At 39.6% G+C, this 23,102-nt stretch overlaps 1 protein-coding gene across 1 annotated transcript in view; it reads left to right on the forward strand.

The window, feature by feature from the left end:
• The window catches only part of LOC148816836 (cell adhesion molecule 1-like), a 315,115-nt gene that overhangs the window by 253,499 nt on the left and 38,514 nt on the right, over nt 1-23,102 (forward strand). The window contains exons 6-8 of the mRNA XM_088939476.1: nt 205-363; nt 4,290-4,386; nt 6,238-6,410. Coding sequence (XP_088795602.1) covers nt 205-363; nt 4,290-4,386; nt 6,238-6,410 — 429 coding nt within the window. The remainder of the gene's footprint in view (nt 1-204; nt 364-4,289; nt 4,387-6,237; nt 6,411-23,102) is intronic.

Here is a 23,102-nt window from a genome sequence, read left to right on the forward strand (position 1 = left end):
ATACAAAGTGACCTTCATTTGCACCCATTTATACAGCTGGGTATGTTACTAGAGACGTTCAAATCAAGTGTCTTGCTCAAAGGCACTACAGCCCTGTCTCACCTGGGTTTTGAACCCCAAACCTTCTGGTTTTTGGAATCCCGCACCCCAACACTTGCTCCACACTGCTGTCCTGTAACCATCGTGTTCTTCTTTGTCCTCCAGGCGAATCAGTGGTGGAGGAAATGGAGGACAAGATGTTCACCGTGACAAGTACTCTCACGCTCACCGTCAGCAAGGAGGATGACGGAGTCCCCATCATCTGCATGCTCGACCACCCTGCAGTCAAAGACTTCCAGGCGCAGAAGTATTTAGAAGTGCTGTGTGAGTATTGACTTGGCTCAAATCTCTGATTCTGCTCCAGGCGGACTGCATTTTTTTTTTTGTTGTTGTCTTTGAAAACGAAGAAATCACCCGGCTACCGAATTTCTCTCCTCGCATCTGGTAGCAGCTCTGTCAGAAAGCGGACAAGCTTATTAGTCTTAATTGAATTCAAATTAGTTAAGATCAGACTCTTTGCCAGTTGGAAACAAAGCGCTCAGGACACTGTTCCAGAGCCTGGGGGCATGGCAGGTTTTGTGAGGCTTTTTTCTTTGAAAGAAATCCTAGAGTAAAAAGGCTGCAGTGAGCGAGATAAATAGTTCAGCTGTACTCCATATTAAATGGCTTTCTCTCTTATGGCTTTATCGATTAAAAGTAAAGTCTTAAAATACAGTGTGTACGTGGCATAGCGCAGGAGCTGAATGAAAGGTTAACAAACCCTTTCTGCCATTTGTAGCACATTCATTTATTCTTAAAAGAAAGAAGCTTCGCCTGACCTTTCTGGATAAAAGACAGGAAAGATCAGTTCATCTGCAGCAACTTGACATTTTAGCAATCTTGGATTAAAGTGGATAAAAAAAGAAAACATTTTCTGTACTGTAAAATTACGGGTCTGGATACACAGGTGTTGTGATTAAAAAAAAACAGATTTCTGCTGAAGACTGTCTCTGCCATGGAAGTACCCTTTTTTCAGCCGTATAATACCAACACATTTAAGAATTAAAGCAATTTCTTGTAGAGCTGTTGATTTGATGTTTGTATTGCTAGATGTTGTAAATATGAGCAAAAGGTGACACTATTGATGAAAATGAGTTGATGATACTGCTTGGTATTTCAGTGCCCCCAGGGCCCTTTGTAAAGCTGTGTTGGGCAGGCAAATCTACAGTACCACTTCAGTTTTCAAATAATAAAAGAGAGTCTAATAAACACCAGCATAATTGTGAAAAAGTAACTTGCCCAGAATAAGGTTTTTTTTTCTGGATCTATGCATCAGTAAACTATCTTTAGTGTGTTATAACTGCATGCATAATGCATAAACTCTGTTTCAGGAGCTGAGGCAGATGTACAATAAAACACATTGAACATTTTGTGCCTCTCATGTCATGAAATTTAAGAAGACAGAAAGAAGCCCATTCTCATAGAATTAGGGCTCAAAACTAATTATCCAGTTCTTTGTACAGGATCTCGGTTGAAAGTCAAAACTTTAAACACGAATTTAAAACGTATCTTGGCTTTAACGTTTCCTGATTACAAGGCAAAATGTCCTTCTTCCTGTTGTCCATCACTATTAGAAAAAAACATCACTGTTTCAGTTCCCAGCAGGCTGTAATTTATAGGCCTGGATAGCTAACAGATTATTATTTGTTGACCATAAAGGTCGAATAGGAACATATTGGGTGAGCAATTTGATGACATATTTACAGATCAAGCCATTTTATATGTCAGCAGTAAAGTTTTGAAAGAAATGCTCTGCTGGAAAAATATGGGATGAAGTGTCTTTTTTTTACAAAGGGTTAAAAGAATGCAGTAGAAGGTAGGCATCCCGAGGTGAAATTACTGTTAAATAATGTGTCATACATGAAAATAAAAGCAACACCAAATAAAGTTACAGTATGTAGTACAGTAGGAATAACTTGGTTTCAAGCAGCACTTTTTTCCTGAATAATCCTATAGCTCTTTACAATTAGGAGGAACCCCATTACTCAATTGCTGCACACTGTGGAGTTCAGCAGCCATTTTGAGCTTGCTGCTGAATATACTGTACAGCTGCAAATGTGGAAAGTGAAGAAGTACTTAACTGCTCAAACTAGAGGAGGACATCTTAGTAAAGCCAAATCAAGGATGCCCGAACTGGAATTTAGCCAATTCTGGTGCTAGAATTTAAAATGAGAGTTTGCTGCACTCAGAACGATGAGCTGTGAGAGGCCTGCATTACAGGGAGATGACAGAGTCTTAGTGAGAGGCAAAGATCAGCAGCTACATTAGCATGACATCCTGCTTCATTTTTATCGCCTTTTTTTTTTGGAGACTTACAGAACTGTTGTTGTAAACCTCCTCAAGTCTGATCAGCTCCATTTAATGGCAGAGCTTTGCTTTTAATGGCACTGGATCACTTTCCACTCGGGATTTTATATACAGGCTCATTAATAAACCTTAGTGTCGGAGCACAACCTGAAAGAAGGACCATGCTTACTCCTTTTTTTCGTTTAGTTGTTTTTTTTGTCTTGCTCTCATTAGCAGTCTTGGCAACATTCAAGCATCCCTTTCTGAATGCTCTGGGAACTCCTCAAATAAGCAGCTCAAACAGACAAGATAGATGCTGATTAGCATTTGCTTATAGTATCCAAGATTAACAGAAAAAAACACCCTTGGCAAACGCTACAGATGTTCAGATCGCCAGGGTGTGAATTTTAGGGGTGGGCTTGATCTCTTGTATAAGTCTGTTTATTATTTGCATTTGATTTATTCGTTCATCCAGTCCTTTCTATGGGGAGTTTATGCTCAGGAGTGGTAGCATTTGCTAGCAGTGGCTGTATAATGGTGAGAAAAAAACACCATGTGAATAAAATTTGCACAGCAGTGTGATATATTTTAAAATCCGGTAAGTGATGAACTTTGTTGGCGAGTTAACATCAGTGGCATTTTTTCATAATGATTAGAAAGAAAAGTGGGATTTCTCCCATCGTATCTAATACAAATATTGTTAATATAGAAAGAACAGTCTTGAACTCTTTTTTTTTTCTTTTTTGTAATGTCAGAAAACAAAATGTACAGCTGCAACACAGTTCACGGCCTCTCATTTGTATGTATTTTTAAGTCACCTTTTTATTGCTTGGTCATGCACAACTGTCGATTGGAGAGATAGTAAAACTGCAACCACATTCTGTAAATGATTGCTTTTCGAAATTGTCTCTTTTGGGTCCTTGCCTTACAGATATGAGACATGCTTTATCTTTTGAGAGAAGCTGGATGAAAAAAAAGGGAAAAAGCCACAATTTCCTAATGCTGAAATAACATTACCCTTTGAAGCTTGTGGTTCTGCACACAGACACACATTAATACTGTTTATATATATTCTAAATGTATGTTGTATATGCACAATATATTTGTTTTTCTGTCTATACATGAACTCATATACAAAATGCATTACTGGGTACAGGTATATATGAGTCTTCATTATACTTACAATTGCATCAAGACATGTAGCAGAAAGGCTGAATATTACTCAAACTTTTCTGTCATTCTAAAAATCAGCAAATTGCAATCACTTCCATTTCTCCACTGGCTTCGTGATATTTTGCTGCCTTGCTGCCCATTGCTGTAAGAGAAATGGACCTTCTAGTAGGCTGTAATTTAAAGGGACAGGCAGCGAACAGATTATTAGTTGTTGACCATAAGGGTCAGTTGGGAACATATTGGGCGAGCAGATTGTTGACACATTTAGAGACCAAACTAGACAGAGCTATTTACAGTATGCTACTGCACAGGTTGCATGTCAATAGAGTTTGGCCGGTCCCAGAAAAAATGATCCATACAGAGTACACTTCCATATTTAGAGGTGTCAGGCATTCGTGATTACCATCTGAACTATTTGTCATTTGTCATTTACCATGTGAGCTGCCGCTAATTTGTGTCCTCTTAAAAGAATTCACCTTTCCAGGGCTTTCTATTTTCCGATATTTGAACTGTTACAACTCCTGGAGAACACGGTTTCGAAATTGATCCCACTGAGTTAACAGGCACTAAGTGCATGTTGCCTTCCTCCAGGTTATCTTTCCTTCCATAGGCATCTCCAGTCAAAAGGTGAAAAGCAAATCTCTGCCAGGTGGCAGTTAAAACAGGAACCCAGCCAACTCTGCTTCAGAAATCGCTCGGCCAAACAATAGGAACTTTTTGTGGTCGATCTCATGCAGTTTCTTCTTCTGCAGATAAACCGGAAGTGAAAATCATCGTGGGCTTCCCTGAAGGGCTGACAAGAGAAGGGGAAAATCTAGAACTGACCTGCAAAGCTGATGGCAAACCAAAGTAAGGCTTTGTTTACCATCTTTGTACACCCCACACACCAGACAGTGAGAGCTATCCGAAGAGTGGATCTGAAATCTGGCTGTACTTCCAATTTCTTCTAAAATTGCAGCACAGGGTTTCATGTGAATAGAGTTTTGGTCTAGTTCCCAGAAGATCTTTCTCATGTACAGACTATATCCACCAAAATTCCACCAGCACACTTTCTACAGTACGATCCAGTGTTAAAGTAGATACTCAATGGTCAGGAAAGTTAAAGAGGCGTGTAGCTAATGGGTCGCATTTAGAAAGATGTCATGACATGTGCTAGCATCTGGCAGAAGGGAAATGACAAACAGTATGCAAACTCACAGACAGAAATACAAAACTGTGCTTAAAATCATTTTAGATATTTTTCGGACTGCCAGTACAGGTCAGTTTAAATTTCCATTTTATACTGACAATATCAGTCAATTTTAACCGAGGGAAAGCAAAAAAAAAAGTTTCTGTTTTAATTAATTAAGGTCCCCAAAGAGCTAAAGTTTTACCTGTCATTATTCCACTTTTTATCTTTCATCACCATTATGTTCTAACACAAAGTAGGAACTTTTAAGATTTAATTTCAGATGTCCGTAATCCTTAAAACATTAAAAATTCAGTTTTCAGAGTTTTTCCTATGTGTCACTCAAGTGTGAGTGTGATTCAGCATGCCAGGCTGTTTTTGGTAAGCTCCGGCCTGGCGCTGTAGTTTAGTGTGGGCAATCAAACCCAACCGTCAGGTCTCTGGGAGGCGAGATGAAACTGGAGCATCCGGAGAAAGAAAAAAAAACACATGGACAGCACATGTAGACTCCCAGAGTTCCCCATCCCAAGAGAATCAAACCCAGAACTGCAGCTCTGTAAGGCAGCCATGCCACCCGTCTATTAAAAAAAGGAACACAATTAAAAAAATGTAGCTGATGGGCCACAGCTTTGCATCCCACTAGTGAATAAAATGTCACAAAACAAAGACTATTAAATGGGAAGAAGGTTGTCCTTTCAGAAACTGTCAATCATTTTGATAATTTTATTCACAGACTACGGCACAAAGAATAGTTTGGAGCCTGACAAGGTTGGCATTATAAATCTGTCACTTCCTCCTACACTAATAACCTACCTGACTCAGGCAGTGCTAGTGACATATTGGGGCTGAGGTTTTTTGACTTTGATGTACTGATCTGATTCCTGCTTAGTAAACATTGCACTTATTAGGACACGTTTGCCGAGCAAATTCCATTTATTCTAAGGACAGTTACTTGTATTACTTGTATGTTTTTTTTACTTAGAATATCTTTTAATGGTTTCCAGGAAGAAGCCCTTAGTGATTGCTGAAATTGTGACCAGTGCTTCTTTTTTTCCTGTCTAGACCTGCATCAAATTTATTTAGAAGGTGTTCTTTTCAATCCCATTATATTAACCTACACCAGCAATTACTCTCTCACTGAGAAGCTTCAGAAGTGATTGCTTTAGAAGTAATGGACACAGAGTGCTACCCCCAGCCCAGACCCTCTACATTTTCCCTATTTCCTGAGCCCATCCAGAAGCTGGCCCTGCTGCGGACAGTTTGTAGTCTGAAAGTTGCCTTTACCTCATGGTTTTTTGGCCAAGCTCTCTAAAACACTGACAGTTACCTCCATTGGGTGGCCTTGTCATGCAACACATGGTGAACTAATGAAGAATTTAATACCCCTCTCTTGCTCAATGAGATCTGTCACCACCACCAAAAGAAAGTTCCTGTCTTTTTCTCCTCCATCGGGTAAAACCTACACTTGAATCTTCATGTCATTTTCTGCCATTTATGACATAAGTCCTAAGCCTCCGTGTTTGTGCCTACAGGCCACAGCGCATTAACTGGATGAAAGTTGATGATGATGTCCCAGCCCATGCGGTCATAACTGGCGCAGACTTGTACATCGAAAACCTGAACAAGTCTTACAATGGGACATACCGCTGCATTGCGTCAAATTCAGTGGGAGAGTCCTACGATGACTACATCCTCTATGTATATGGTAAGTTCTGGCTTTGATAAACCTGAATGCAGTTTTCCTCTTCACTGATGTGTACAGTACAGCGACAGTATTTATCCTTGAAACTCATTTCACATCCCTGCTTTGCCTCCGTGTCACGGTAAGTGCCGTTTTTTTGGAGTCAAGTAAGTTCCTGTTAACATTCTTACAGGTCTGCCGTGCTTTATTTCTGATTGCACTTTTGAATTCCACTCACTGCGTGCTGAGCTAGCCTGTGCCAAAATGATTAGATACTATTTTAAGTTTGCAGGAATGAAGTGGGAAAGGGCCTACTGTCCTCTTAGTAAACTACATCGGCCAGACTATCAGCTGCCAAAAAGCTGTTTAGGTGAGGTGTTTTTTAAATGAATGACTGGCAGCATAATACCACCCTTAAAAAGGTCTAACACAGGACTTCAGACAACGAGGAGCACATTAACAGCAACATATTTGCTGTTAGTAACAGATGTGGATAGTTTAAGCAACTGAACAAAACTGGGAGCAATGATGAGGTCAGAATTTATCTCTGGGCCGTGGATGGACAGACTTTCCACAAACTCCCTGAACTTTCTAAAAGCATTTATCCAAATGTCTGATAACGTAGAGCCCACAGCAGTTCCAGGTTTTCAGTGAGCAGAATGGTACAGCCACACTTCCTAGCACAGTGGGAAAAAAAAAGGGAAAAGGCGGTCGATGACGACCTGTTGACTGTCGGCTACCGATGACACAAGGCCTTAATCAGCCATTAAACCGCCTCCTGATATTACGCGTAAACGTCTGGACGTTGATGCGTTTGAAGTGTTTTACACTTTGGTATCCGCACCGATCCTCCAGCTCATCATGTTGAACATTAGAATTGCTAATACAGGGATCAGGATGCTGCACTGCCGTTGTCACCAGTTAATCTTGCGTCATGTTTTCTGACACCCCCACCTGAGCTTCTGCTGTTAACAGAGCGTTCTGACACACTAAAGAATTCCCCGCACACGCACAGAGAAGCAGGCAGGAGTGACATCTGGCTGCTCCATACTCTTATAATTATTCTTCTTCACATATAAGGGTGACATCTGCTTATTACAAACAGCCTGGCTTTGACATATCTGTGATCGTGTACTAGAACAGAACTGATAAGTCTGATAATGTTCAATTCCATCCATTAGAAAAAAAAAATAGATTCAGCCTCTGTCGCTAATAAAACCTGTAAGTGCTCCGTGGCAGAAGGCAGCGTTTGATTGCGACACCTTGCTCGAATACTGATGGTTTTTTAAGGTGAAAAATCAGCGGGAGATAAAAAAAAACAACACAGAGAGAGTTTTATTGACGCAAATGACCAAGGGTTCTGCTGAAGAGCACTGATCTGACAGGCTTCATTTCCTACGTGAAAAAAAGACCCAAACGAAAGCCAAAGGAATAATCTTTTATTCATTACTGCAGCACTGGAAAAGCAAGATGCGGGAATATTGGTTGCGTTCTTGGATTCCATGTAATTTTTGGATTCTTGGATTTTCCATGTGTTACAACCACACCAGTTTTTGTATTCTGTGTACTGATAAGTGGTCTGTAATGACTAAATTAATTGTGCCCTGTACAAACTTTTTTAAAAGTTAAAACCGCATTATACTGTACAGTATATCTCAATTGGCCGCTTTTCTGCGTTATTTCAAACTGCCGATCCCCACATTTGGCTTCCCATGAAGCCTTTTCTTCCCTGGCACACTTATTTCTTCGGGGCTTGCGTCGCTGTTTTCTCGTCTACTAACTCCTGTTGAAACATAGGAATTCAGAAAAAGAAAGGGTGAAAACAAGGCACGGCTGTTTGTGCCACCTAGCCCGTTTGGTAGTTAGTAGTTAATTGATCCAGGGAACTCATCCAGCATTTTCTTGAAAAAAAAAACTGTGTGTTTTCTTCAACCATATGGCTGGGAAGTGTGATCCATACTCCTTACTATTATATTGCACTGTATTATTATTGTATTTCAAGCTGTACTCCAGTAGATACAGGCTAATGATATGGCAGAGGAGCAAATACTTTCTTGCACTACTCTGACTACCCAATATCCAGGGCAGCCTTAGTCAAAATAAGGCTACTGTGCAAAATGTCCAGAAACTTTTTATATCAAAGACAACAACTCATATAGATATATTTATATATAAAATGACTTAAACTACTCTGCATTGTGAGTCTAATTTGTATTCCCACCGTCCAAAATAACGCTTTAGTTCTAATTGGCATTCCAGGCCACGTTTCCTTCATTTCATTCAGGAATTTCACACGGATTGTGTACGTTTCGATAAAACCTCGCACTGTGCAAGTCCAGACCCCTGTTTGCCGTCGAGAGAAGTGTGGGTTGCCCAGGTTTTACATTTCCCAGAAGAAAAGGACACTTCTGTGACAGCTCACTTGCTACTGCTGGCCGGCCTGTGCCCCCTGAAGACAACAGTGACAGGGTGAAGACAGATGTAGAATTCTCAACAGTTCTTTAATCTGCTCATTTTCGAAGTCTGCAAAGGCTGAGTGATGGAGAGCATTTCCAGGGCAGTGAAGACTAAACCAGTTAAAGTGAAAAATGTATTCTTTGAGATGCATTTCTAAAGCAATTTACACACCCATCTAGAAGGCCCTGCAGTAGAAAGAGGTCTACCTCGGAGGAGTCGAAAAAGTTTATAAAGCCGTTCTAACCTAATAAAAGGCAATGGTACCTCTGTGCTTCGCTCTTATTGTAGAGCCCACTTCAGCCTGTCAAATGTGCAGTCATTTTTATCCCCCAAGATTGAAAAAAATCACTTTATCTGCTTAAATGCTTCCTTTTTTAGAACTTTTTTTTCTCGTTTTTCAAGTAAAATGATACATCAGCAGCCAGGGCTGTGGTCTCAGTGATTTCAGATAAACCGTTTTGGCCCATAGCTGCTGGGATCTCTTCCAGCGTCATTAACCCCTGATCCCCCCATCAGTGACTGGAAAAGGCTGTGGGTCAGATTCCTTCAGTGATTGATTCCTGTACTGCTCACACCACTCCATGCTGTTTTTCAATCTGCTGAGTAACCCGGGCTCGCTTTCTTGCTCAGCCCCTCTCACGTATCAGATTCCCCATCTCTTACTCTCTGACAGAAGCTGTGAGGTTTCACCTCTGAAGTCATTAACCTAAGCTATCAGTTCATAAAGTATGTAGCGCCTTTTCGTTTAAGGGCCATTAGAAATCCCCTTGCTTTTTCTCTGTTCTTTTTTTCCCCTTTTTTGTGTTCTTTTTGAAAAAGGTACTTTTTTTTCTTATTTGTTTTCTTTGCTCAGAGAAAACCAGCATGTGTAATAACATTTAGGAGTTTAGGATAAGTTCCACTGAAGAAATCACGCCTCCCCCCCAGAAAATGCATCGCGTACAGGATCTATATTATTACATACTATGTAAGTGATCAGGTAATCGTGAAAATAAACATTTCACACTGAGTTTATAACTGAAGCTCACTCCCACCCTCACTGACCTAGCTCAGTATTTACAGTACTCACGTAACAAGTACCTCTTCCCACTGTTCCTCTCTTGACATCCGTTCTTGCCCTCATCATCACCCTTGCTGTAGATCTTTTCGTGGTTCATTATATCTCGTCTCCACTGGAGGTCCACATGACTTGTTCTGAGCAACGTCATTTTCTTGGTGAAGGACACAACTTCAGTTGTGGAAGCCCTTTTTTACACATGAGTGTAATTATGATGGAGATGGCTAATGTGTTTTATCTCTTGATCACTCGTAGTAAAGATAGGTATGGTTGTTTTTTTTTTATTTAATTTTCCTAATTCAAATGGAGGTGAGCCTGGCCTGTTTGTATTTTTGGAGCTCAGTTGCCTGGACCAATTCAGCCCTTCTTCTTCTTCTTCTTCACAGCTTTAGTCCCAGACTGTCCTGGGGTCAGCTGCTTTGGTTGCTCTTCTCCACTTGTCTCTGTCGAGCACATCTTCCTCACTCACTTCACATACCTCCATATCTTTTCTCACACAATCTATCCGTCTCTTTCTAGGCCTGCCTCTTCCCCTGTTATCTTCCACCCAAATTCCATTACCCTCTTTGTTACTTCCTCAATGTCCCTCCTCATGATATGTCCATACCACCGTAACCTCGCCTCTCGCATCTTCTCAACCATATCCACCACCCTACATCGTCTACGGATTTCAGAAGAAGAAGAGTTGCCTGGACCAATTCAGCCCTATCCCAGTGAAAATACATAATTGCTATGACAAAGAACACACTTCAGGGTTCAAATGCTAATTTTAGAGTATGAAGTGGCATTGATCAGAGGTATCTGTGTCACGCTGATGAAGCCTTAACATAGTGAAATAGGTGGATAAAGAAATTATAAGACAGTACCATCTTTCATAGCTTTGTGGCTGGACAAGAGTTAATAAAATATCAAATCAATAATTAATGTTTTTGGTTTGGTTATGGATTTTTACAAGGGTGCCTCTTTCCTTACTTCATACACATCTTCACCTAAAAGTGGGAGTTGCTTATTTACAGCATATGTTTATTAACTCATCAGTTTCTTTCTTTGATTATCAGGCAAGAATTATCACTGCAGGTATGCTGAGAGGTTTTAATTGGCTTTTCTGTCATCAGCATTGCCAGAGATACCCGTTGTTTCTCATTTTTTTCTTAATTAGAAAAGAGGCTTGAAAGAGCCCATCCATCTTGCATGTCTTAATGTGCAGTTGGCAGGTTGGCAGTGATTTAGGCTGTGGAGGCTAACTGGGCACCAGAGAACCTGATTACTGTCTGCCTGCACACCTTTAATATCGGTATTTTTACTGTGATTCTTAATTTGAGCTTTAATGCTATTGGAGACAGCTCTGAGTTCTTTTTGTATCGCATTTTACTCATTTATTTTAACAGCTTTTAATTGACTTACTTTTAATTGCAAGCATATTTTGTTGTTTTCAGGCAAATGTCAGTGTTAACAGGTTAAATCTCCAAAACTTTTGCTTATCACGGCAGAACTTCATCTGGAGTGCTGAGTTGCTTATACCTGGTTAAGTGGGTTGGACAAAAAGAGGCTTTGCTTCAACCAGGTGTTAGACTAAAAGGAGCAACTGTTCTTGATAGAATTTCGGAATTTGCAAATGGTGACGTCCCTGTTTACAAGCTGTTATCTCCCTTGTAGCGCTGCTTTTCCACCGGTTATTCGCTTCACAGCATGCCCCAGACATGCGAAATGGGTCCTAAACAAAATTATGAAAAGGTGAATGGGAACAAACCCAACTGCCTTTGTTTTCCATTATAAGAAAGGAGAAACTTACAGATTCCCTTTCTTTGCCATTTCAGAACACCTACCAGATAAAGCGAGAGAATTCTTGTACAGCTGCCTGTGTAGTTGCTGGGGGTTATCAACATCCAGAACCCACTGTTGTGCATGGTCTATTAGCCTGATTGTTTTTATGTGCCTTTCCTGGGTGGTTGTTAGTCCTTAACAATCCCCTCTGTGCAGGTTTTTTATTCAGTACCACCGATCCAGGTTAAAGCATTTATATCCCTGCGCCAGGGCCCAGAGCTTAATGGGCAAACAATCCTGTGTTTGAATTGCAGATACAAGGATATCCTTACTCCGAGCCTATAGGGAGAAAGAAAACAGCAAACACTGAAAGAGCCTGCTTCACGTTCTCAACCTGTCTTACCAATTCCAGGGAGTTTCCAGTACAGTCTAGGCCTTAAGGGATGTGTCTTGTCAGCCGCACAGAGGTCTAATGAGTCTGCTCATTAGGTTCCAAATGGTGGCGATGATTTTGAATCAGCCTCAGTAAACACACCTACTGTATATGACACCAGGGGACCCTCTAGAGTTTGAACACCGTAAGCTCTAAGGCTTTAAAGAAGAGCACACCTTTAAAATGTGCATTTTCAGATTTGTGTAGCAAAGTAACTCCATGGTTTAACACGGCACGTTTTCTTGCTAATAAAAACATTGACTTTTGACGTCTGTTCCATGTCAGATAATGTAGGAGTGTTCATAGTTAACCTGAAGAAAAAAAAACTGTAATTCTACTGTGGTACCTGAATGTTGTTTTTTCCCTTTTTGCAAGGAAATCCACATTTTTTATTTGATTTGATCTTTTCTTGTCCAGACCTGATATTTTGAAGTTATTACTGAGGCTTGTTGCCATAGAACAAATTTGCTTCCAGTCTCAAATTAATTTACCAATGCAAAATCACTTCAGGCACATTGTGATTTTTGCTAATCAGTCTAAATTGGAATTTAGAATTTAATTGGAAAACTGTGTGGATCTGCAATGTGTTTTTCATCTCTTCTCAATTAAAATGTTTTAAAATGCATTTGGCCAGTTAGTATTACAACACTTATAGTAATGGTACAGTACAAACAGTATTATTGTAATTGGATTGTTATTTCTGGAAAAAATGGTAAATTATTGCAGTGGAAGATTTTCACTGGGCTCCACTTTGAAGGTAAAGCTAAGCTTTATGCTGTCAATGCAATAGCAGCTTTCTGAATGGCTTCTCAATGTACAGTATGATTAAAGGGAGAATCACAATCATAAAGTTTTGCACAGCAGGGCTCATGCTTTCCTTGGAAGAAGTATTACATATTTGGGGGGACAGTAATTAAGTAAGTAGTTAAAGTAACACCACAAATTAATACAGTTAGTGTTTTGAGTAAGTATACAGTATGTATATCCTTTCATTGTGAAATAGTTATCTCCACTGCTACTTGGAGTCCAAGTGAATGCATCGTCCTTCACTTTAAAGGGCTGTAGTCTAATGGAGCTCCCAGGATCTGTCATGGTCTTTTCAGGTTTCGAACCTTGTCTCATTTCGACAGAGGCACATGCTGTCCATGTCCCTGCCTTCAAGAGGCGTAATCAAGATTGAAGCATGGTCCACAGAAGTTTAGAAAAAGCAATTGCGCTAACACACATGTGCAGTGAATCACCATAGTTTAGGACAGATAACAACTTTGCTTTGACAGGTTGTGATCTATTAAAGAGGTTTATTGACACCACAGACATACAAATCTCTTAAAGTATTCTGCTTTTGGTAACAACAACACAACATCTGCTCTGCACCTCCAATTCACAAGTGCGTGCACACACATATTGTGTTTTTTCACATTTAGCATTGGTTTACTTCCATTGCTGCATCTGAAGCAAGAGTTAACATGAAAATATATGCAGATTTATTCTGTCAGCCTTAGTCAAGACTGTATTAAACATCATTCCTTCAGCTTTTAAAGTGCATGTGTTGTGCTGCTCTTTTATCATATTTAATTTTTTTATTACGTTACTGTGATGTTGTATATGAACATGTGGCATTTTTAACAGTTTTACAATGTTTCAGGTTTATCTGAATTGAAATTATTCTCCACCAGGTTCAAATGTGCCTTTTGTGGTTAATTTAATAGTTCATTACTTGTGAATATATATACAAATATACAAACATAACTCTTAGCTAAAATCACTGGGTATGTTTATATAGTGTTGTCTGCATTGCAAAAACTAAGATGCTCTTACTTTGTTTATTTGTAAATATTAAGTAAATAAAGCGTCCTTTGCAGTTCTTTGTAACAAATTGTGAATATCTGTATATTGTAGAAATTAAATAATTGAGTTTCTTACAGTGTCAGTTTATATTAATTTCTAATGCTTTTGCGTGGTAAAAGAGATGCACTTTAGGTTTGGTTATATGCTTCTGTATAAAAGACACACCTGCATTTTGAGCACAAATGACTGGTTAAGTGACTAGACTATGGATTAAATTCCAGGCAAAGCTTGGTCAAAGAGAGATAGACATAAAATTTGTCATGTTTATTAGTCACGGAAACAAGTATAGCAGTAAACATGGATTAAAAAAATGATGGAACTATAACCAAATAAGTAGCCTTTGCAGACAATCCCTCAGAGTCCAGTGGAGATCCTGTGTTTTAGCCCTAGGCCTTTTTAAAATTATTTTTTATTATGGAATTTGTTTTTCAACCTTCAGTGCTGGCAGTCGCAATACAATTTAGTAAAAAAATGACCATCCCAATGCAAGATGCCAGCATCTTTGCTGGTCTCATTCACACTAAATGTCCTCCTTTTTCTTGTTGACAATAATATCTGAGCTTCGATTAAGCCTAAACCTAATATGACACTATATTACAAAAACGCCAGGCCAGCTTCTGGAGAATTTCATAACATCCCTGAATATTGTAGGAAAACCTCAGAGGAAAGCATTTGTTGAAGTAAAGAAGAAAATCGCATGGTTCAGCATAGATTGACTATGAATGGTGGATCCATAAATAGTAAAATATTTTTTTTAAAAGAAAACCTTGTAATATTGTAATTGAAGGGTCCCAACTAAAGGGATGTTGCCATGGCAAGCAACAATGACAATCTTACATCACTGCAGCTCTTAATGTTTATCTGTGAAGGCTCAAAAATATTTGGAACAGTTGCCGCACAGACATGCTGAATGAACACTGAAGTTCCCTTCTTGAACAAATCCGGCCCTCTGCCCTTGTCATCTGGAGTTTTTGACACTTCCAGCCTGTAAATAAATCTTCCTAAATCCATATGTCAAATTATCGCAAGGGCTTCGTCCTGTTTTAATGTTTGTATTAGGCAGTGCCATGCATGCACAATTTTATGGACAGACATTAAAATTTCAAAGCGTACAGCAATCTGTCTTGAAGCATGACACCCCTTAAAGGACGCCTGTCAGAAGATGTTCAGAATCCCCATTTCCAGTGACATTATCATTTCCTTTATATTTTATCATTAGTTTGGAAGTGTTTTGGCTCCCACTGAGATGTTTTGATGCAGCAAGGACAATAAAGCTCACGGCTCTGAAGAGAGAGAGAGCCAATTTCATCTGCCGCTGATGTTCACTCAGTTAACCCCAGCAGGGGCCCTGATGTTTGTCTGGGAGAGATGGGCAAATATTCAGATCGCTTATGTCTACTGTCACAGACTTTAACGTTGCAACAAACTTTTTTAATATTTTTTTTTCCCTTAATGTTTGACTTTTTGAATAGCGAGATAACACATTTCCACCACTTTTTGGCATGGGCTCTGTTTTGACTTCCAGATTTCCCACTGATGTCAATTTCCAGCACTTTTCACACAATCTGCATTGATGTCTTCCATCACAGGGTCAGCGCTAGGGCCTTGGCGATGCAAGAATGTCACGTCTTTCAGCAAATCATTACTCCGACACGGAGATTGTCACCTTTCATAATGATAGCCCGCTTCTTTGCCTGGCTCAATAGCTCTTTTTTTTATTTTGCTCTGACTATTATGATGGGGAAAAGACATCTGAGAAAGTAATTGGAATTGCAACACTAGAGAGCCCTTTAGTACAAGTCAAGGAAATGTCTTTCGAAGACATCTCACAGAATGTGCTCTCTGCCTTTATTTCCATCACATCCGTCCGTGTTGTCTGTGCTAAGAAATTGCACCCTTGGAATTGTCATTTTTTTTATTGTTGGTATTGCTTTGCTTATTGGGTTTGTTGTAATATGTCATTGAAATTATGATGGGTTTGTATTAATATGCAGTACCTCTCTATATGTGTGCATACACCCTTGCATGCATATACAGTATATACACTGTATGCAAAAAGCCCATCATAAATGTATACACCCTTTGTGTTGCTTCTTTCATTTTGTTTTTTCATTATTTATTTATTATTTGTTTCTCTATGTTTAATTTTTGTATTTTCATCCAGATGCTCGCACAACTACCCCTTTACCCACAACAACCTTCACCACCTCTACCACAACCACCACCACCACCATCATTCCAGCTACTGCCGAAGGTACAGTATTTCATACCTGCCTTGGCTTTTCCTCCTTCACCTGTCTCCTTGGGCTTTCTGATAAGAGGTGGCATATGTGTGCGTGTGTCAGAGAGAGAGAGAGAGAGGGGGGAGAGACAGCCAACAGCCCGAACCTGATAAGATCCTATAGCTGATAAGGATAGCTGAGTTGCACAGGCAGTGCTTTCTCATAGTGCAGTAAGGTGAATGCTGCTTGTCAAAACCAATTCCTGTCACATCTTTGATCATTCCAAATTTAGCACCATTTCCCAGGCTTCACAATCTTATCAGAATCTCACTGTTTCCTATCCTGTCCAAGTGACAGATTACAGCAACCCATTGTGTTTCCTGATGGGTGACAATGACATCATATTTTTTTTTTTCCCTGGATGCCAAGAAACTGAATTTCTTAGGATGCTATCAGGACTGTTTGGCCCAGCTGTGTGTGTGTGTGTCTGCTTTTTTGTTTTATCAGTTTTTGTCCTTACTACCCTGAAGAGTTGAAGTCTTGGGCCTTTTTTTATTAAGTTTTCTGGTGACCTTTCTGTCCAGAGTGCTTTGTTTGCCCTACTAAAGAGTAGAGTGGCTGTATTCTCTTCCTGTACTTCTTTTGCTTTCGCCAACAAATTTAGGCTGTTAAGCTTATTATTAAATAACTACGGTAAGTGGACCACAAACAAACTGCCAGCGAGCTTATTCTTCTCTTTTGTATAAATTCTTGGCTTGCCTAGTTCAACTGTAGAGATAGAATTATGAAATAGAAATGTACAGCCAGTGCCGCAGGTTGCGGTTTTATTTTGCCGCTTTTATTTATTGCAGGTTTTGGTCAGAAGGTGTTTAGCTCGACTTAAACTGTAAAATAAAAATATTTTAAAAACCGGCCCACACGGCGTAAGCTTTATCGAAATACTGTTTTATCTTCAATTTCCATTTAGAGATATTTTATTTGAGTGGCTTATTCTGATATATATATATCTGTAATTGTATATTTTTAAAATTTACATGTAATACATTTACAGTACCTCTTCACACTTTTAACTGACAGGAATTTTAGTAGTAGTAGTAGTAGTAGTAGTAGTAGTAGTAGTAGTAGTAGTAGTAGTAGTAGTAGTAGTACCTAGCATTTCTATATTGCCAAATTATCCTCACCCACCTGTGTACCCCCTCTGAGGAGGTAGAAAAGTGATCATTTACAGTACTTCGCCACTTGAATTAAAGGGGAGGTTTAGATAAGTCAGATTAATGAAGGCTCCTGTGAGCAGTGCCATGGGATCTTCTCTGACCACATAGTCAGAAACCAAGTCTTAACCAAAGGATGGTGCCTCAGTCAGCTTTCGGGGGCTGTCATTCAAAATTTCTGGCCCAGAGCTGAAGAGTTATCGCTACTCCTTGTTCCTCCAACACAACTTACACCTCTACCAGGGAAAATATTTCACGTCTTTTCTTAAGGACTCAAGGCGGGTTGTAGTCCAGTACTTTAAGAAGCCAACCCAGGAACATAGTTTCCAACCCTTTCCTTATTTGTAACTTACATTTTTAGCTCATAATATAATACTGTGATATTTCCCTCAGTGTTTGGAGCCTCTAGCTAATACTGTCCAGATTTATAGTAGTTTAAAGCACAGACAGTGCTGAATTACATACAGCGAAAAGCAAACTTTAGAAAGGCAGCATTTGTTACAGTTTCATATATTGTATTAAAAGAGGCATTTCAGCACACATCTTGAGCATTAGTATTTTATACATATCTTTTGCTGAGTTTCAAGAGAAATATACTGTATATATGCAGCTTTATAAGTTCCCCTCCACTTCTGAAAATTGTGTGTATTTATATATAAAGGTAGCTGCTTAAAACCATAATACCCTTAGAAGGCTGATTCCATTTATTCACATTTTGCTTATGGTTATAGATCATGAGTGCCAAATGAATTCATCAGTGAAAAGAGGTAGAGGCCACTTAGAAATTTAATACATTTTTGATAAACTGGCTATAAGAGAAATGGAATAGGGCATACTGCACTTTTAAAAAATCTATTAAAGTCTAACACAGGGCTAAAGTGCTTAACAGCTGCAGGAGGTGACATTTAGAGATGACTAAATTGCCATTTATACTGCAAAATAAATGACTAAATGGAAGGCCCCTCTCACCACTGTCCGCATCAGGGACAGATGTCATTAATTCCTATTTGTATTGCTTTTCCTGCTAAACACAGCTTCGAAATGGATGTGTATCGATATTTATAAGCATGCCTTTTAAAAAAAAAAAAGATTTTCTGGTTTTGAGCAAAGACATGAACTCCCTCTTTTCGGGGGGGGGGGGGGGGGACAACAGAGTGAAATGAGGCCTTCCACGTCTCCTGTGTGCTTTTGTATTGTTTTCTGAGGCATGATTGTGGAGCCCAGGAAAAGGCTGCCATCCACAGGTCTGTGAATGGAAAGGGGTCGCAGTAAAATGGCGTACAGAATTACACAATCCTGTGAACTTAATTGACTGTTTGTAGGGGGCAAAACACAGAACCCTACTACATGCCAAAAGGCATTTTTAAATTCCAGAACTACATCCAGTTCCTATAATGCTGTTTCCTGTTGTTTTATTGCTGACAGTTAAGAAGTTTCCCTTTGGTGCTCCATCACAACTTTTGAACACCTGCTCCTACTTAAATAAAGTCATTTCAAAACTTGACTCATTAGGAGAAGGGAGTTTGCTCAGTTGCTAGTGATATTTCCCTGACGTTCACACCACAAGTGGTAAACTGTGCTAAAGGTACCACTGTTGAGCACGTTGACATTTGTGACTAAATTAGTTGGGGGTGTCAAATGTCAGTTTATAAATATATCAAACAGTAACTAAAAATCAAATATATAATAACACAATAAATAAGTTGCTATTTCTGTTTGTAGGTATAACTCCATTCATAATAACCCCTTTAGCATATACTGTATAAAATCTCTTACAAAAAAATAAGCTTTTGCAGAGTCTAACCACCAAGCATCCCAACATATTTATTACTTTCTATTGCTGTGTTTTCTTTTGTGTATGACTAAATAAAGGAGATCATCAGCTCAGTTTGCTGGGACCCCAAGTTTCAGTTAATGGACTTTGCAGATGTAAAGATTTGTTTAATTGTGATCTTTGTTATCTGCAGTGTATTTGGTAAAAGCGTTGAGCAGAAATCACCTAGCAATGTATCTGGCCCTGAACAAAAAAGTCTGGAGGTTATTGTGTAGAATTTAATAGCATATATGCCACCTGGAGATTTGAAAAATAAATAAATTTACCAAAAACAGCTTCTGGATGAGGAAGGTGGTAGAGTCAGTATCTTTCCTTGTCCAATAACTCCAGCAAGATAAACAGCAGACAGAGAGATAGTACCCAGACTGAAAAAGGGCTAATTTTCTAAAGGTCAATAGCATTACCACCGGGAAAACAGCAACTGTGCTCACATGATACACAGCTAAGGCAGACTATCAAGTTGAATTTATCGTGCTTAGCATGATGCAAAGGAAGAAATGCTCATGAATGTAATAAACAATGTACTGAGTTATTGTTTATATATCGTTACTAGTACTGTGATTGCATTCCATGATGACTCGCATAGCTTGGAAAAAAGTTAAATGTTCGCGTGGTAGTCAGCACTAGTCTACAAACATGTTTTTAAACACTACCTTCCCAAAAAAATATTCGTGAGGCTTTTTTTTTTCAGAATTATACTGTAGTCTCATATAGTAAAAAAAACACAAAATTTATAGTCCATTGTGTTATTTTAAAGAAACAAATTTTGATATCAGATGTTAATCAGCATAATGACTTTACATATGGCATGTATATTTTCATAAAATACCCGTGCGCTTGCTTCAGAGAAGATTGTCATTTAATTGATAACTTTGTGAATTACAAGCGACACAATTCCTCTGCTGCTCAGTATTGCTCTGTACGTGTATCATATTTGCTTTTCACCTGACGCCGCTCAAGCTGTAGAATGAAAGGCTTCTGACCAAAAACCTAGCCGTACATACTCTTGATGAGATACTGATGCAGGCAGGCTTAGCAGGACAGTTCTCTTTGTGGTATGGATGGCATTTAGATGCCTTGAAAAGGAACCTGAGAGGCTTTAAAAAACAATTATCACGGACACTTTCTCCCCACCACAGTGTCTCTTGATGATCTCGTGTTCATGCTGACCTGGGGCCCGGGCAGAAGAGAAGGGATGGGGATGGGGAATCGTGTTTGCTCATCTGCTGACATATTGACCAACCTGTGCAAATCTCACAACTTAGTGATGGAGTTAGCTCAGGAAACCGGGTACTTGATGATGATTTAAGCTCATTCATTTTGCATTTAATTTCCAAGATGGATCAATTAGCTTCTATTATCATGGTTTGCCCTTAGTAAGCAAGAAATCCCACCTTCCGGGGGTTCTTGCTGCTTTAAAGTTGCCTTATCCCGCTTGTGATCTGTAGCAGTAGGCAGTAATCTGCAGCCGAGTGACTTGCATCCATCCCATGTGAAGTGCACTGCGTTTGAAATAAGAAAATGTCAAACAATCATTTGAAGATTATTTTCATTTGATCCAGGTGCCCTGTTCAGTATAATGGGCACAGCCTCAAGGGGTTTTTATTAATGCACAAGGTGAAAGAAAAAAAAATTCAGAGAAAACAAAAAAAGAGACATACAATCTGAAGGCAGAAATCAAAGGACTTTGGGCTGTAGTCTTGACCAACCAGTCTGGCACTCTGCGAGTTTGATGAAATGTCCCTTTGAGATAAAACTAAAAGGCAAGCCTAATTACAAGAAGTTTATCCTTTGTACAATAATTGTTAAATTTTTTATGTGTTGCCATGATATTGAGCATAGTGGGGATCTAAATAATACAATTAAGTGATTTTGATTTATTATTCAAAAACAGTTTGTTGTGTAATATTTAAGAAGTTGGAATAATTCACGTTTGATAAATCTCGGTTACTTTCAAAGATATGTCTGCGCCTTTGTTAATTATTACAAATGGCAAAGGTCTGCATTTTTAAAAAAAAGCGCCCATTGTTACTTTGATTTGAATAGTGAAGCCAACAGGGACACATCACTGCCTTTCATTTAGATTTCTGAAGTTTAGAAGGAAGTTAATTGCGATTCGTTTAGAGGTTTTGTGTGCGGTAATAATTTCAAGGTAGGAAAGCAGTTTCAAAGCAAGACGCTTGGCAAAGCTCTCTCCTGTTTCCCTTTCGGATTCTGAGAGTTAATCCCAGGTCAGCAGGGAACTCTGTGGGGGCCCTCCAGTAGGCGCAAGGAGGACATCCTAGGCACTGAACTGATTGTCTCCGGGGTGAGCAAAAAACAAAAGCAAAGGCGCTTGATTTTTAAACCTTAAAAGTTTCTGGCATTCAGAAGCCAGTGCAGTTTTTCGGCAGTTCCCTGATCCCCGTACTTCTGCGATGGGCGCCTCTGGCACGTCGCACCAGAGGGCAGGCGGAGGGGCTGCTGTGCTGGTGTCCTCTCACAGGTCCAGCACTGTTTAATTGCCTCCAGTTACAGAATGTGGGCTTTCCTCTCTCCAGCAAAGAACTTTGAAGAGACTTGAGAGAGAGAGACTGAGAGAAGCACTAAAAAGAAAAGAGATTGTATTTCTCCACTCATTTCCAGCCCTACAGCAAGGCAGAGGCAGTGTTAAGCGAAGCTGCCATGGAGGGGTGAATTTGTAGAAGAAATGTCTATTGCCATAGGGAATGGAAGGAAAATTCCTCCCTGATTAACAGGTCAAGCAGTTTCTCACACAACAATCAGGTGAATAATCTTGAATTGTCTGCAATAGGGATAAATGGAAATATTCAGATTGCTAGAATATCCCATTTATAATCACAAGAAGCATTCTAACTTCTGCAGCACCTTTTAATTGCGATACCTTGCGGTTGTATATTTTAATAAGTGTGTACCCTTTTCTAAAATTGACATCAAACTAAGGGGAACCCCTGGGTTATGGCCCTTTTGCCCACTGTTGTTTTTTTAATTCAAATCATTTTTTGACCTTCCTACTGCGGTACCCTAGGCTTTCTTCTGAGATTCCAAAAATATGTTTATGTTGATTCACTTGCATGGTCTCTGCGTGGGGCTCCCGAAGTGAGCTCTGTGATCCAGGCTTCCAGGTTTTGTAACCATAGGCACACATTTTCACAATTAATACAAAATTTAAGCAATTCATTAGGTTACGTAAATAGTAAGAATACTTTAAGGGGGTTGTCTTCCTTCCCATTGCACTCCTGCTAGCCATCATTTTTTGTTTCTCTGAGTCAAATTCAGTGCAGAATGTGGAATTGTGTCTAGATATAGATCCCGTTAGGTTCCCTTAATGGGTAGTGGCAATCTTGCGTGCACAAAGGCAACCAGTTAATGAGATGAATCATAATTAACTAACAGCCTTATAAGTTGACAAAGGAGTTCAGGATAAGACATAATAATTAACATTGTGCGTCCTACGGTAAGCTCACAAATTAGACTCGTGCAGAGTAAAAATGCCTTCATCCCTGGTTGAACAATAATATGAACAAATATTGGGGGTGCTTGTCGACAACCAAGGGTCTCCTGGCTCCCAGCAGCACAGTCCCACTTGTGACTCCTAGGGCACTAGTATGCTGGTGGTACTGTTGGCCGGGGACACGTCGTCTACTCTCCTGCATGGGGCCTCATAGCTTGTAACGTGTTGAAAGATGAAGGACTCGGAGGTGGGAAGTTCGGAAGAATCGGCCCACACTTCTTCATTCTCCCTCATGGGTGATTACTGGGCTTATAACTGTTCGCCAAGACAGCCTGAACACACAGCTGGCTGTTCACGATTGGGTGAGCTTGTAAGAAAAACCCAGTTTTAAGAAAAGAAACAAAAATATCTTGTCTGCATATTTAGCATATAAAAG

Source organism: Atractosteus spatula, chromosome 22, assembly GCF_055471065.1.
Source record: "Atractosteus spatula isolate fAtrSpa1 chromosome 22, fAtrSpa1.hap1, whole genome shotgun sequence".
Lineage (NCBI taxonomy): Eukaryota > Metazoa > Chordata > Actinopteri > Semionotiformes > Lepisosteidae > Atractosteus > Atractosteus spatula.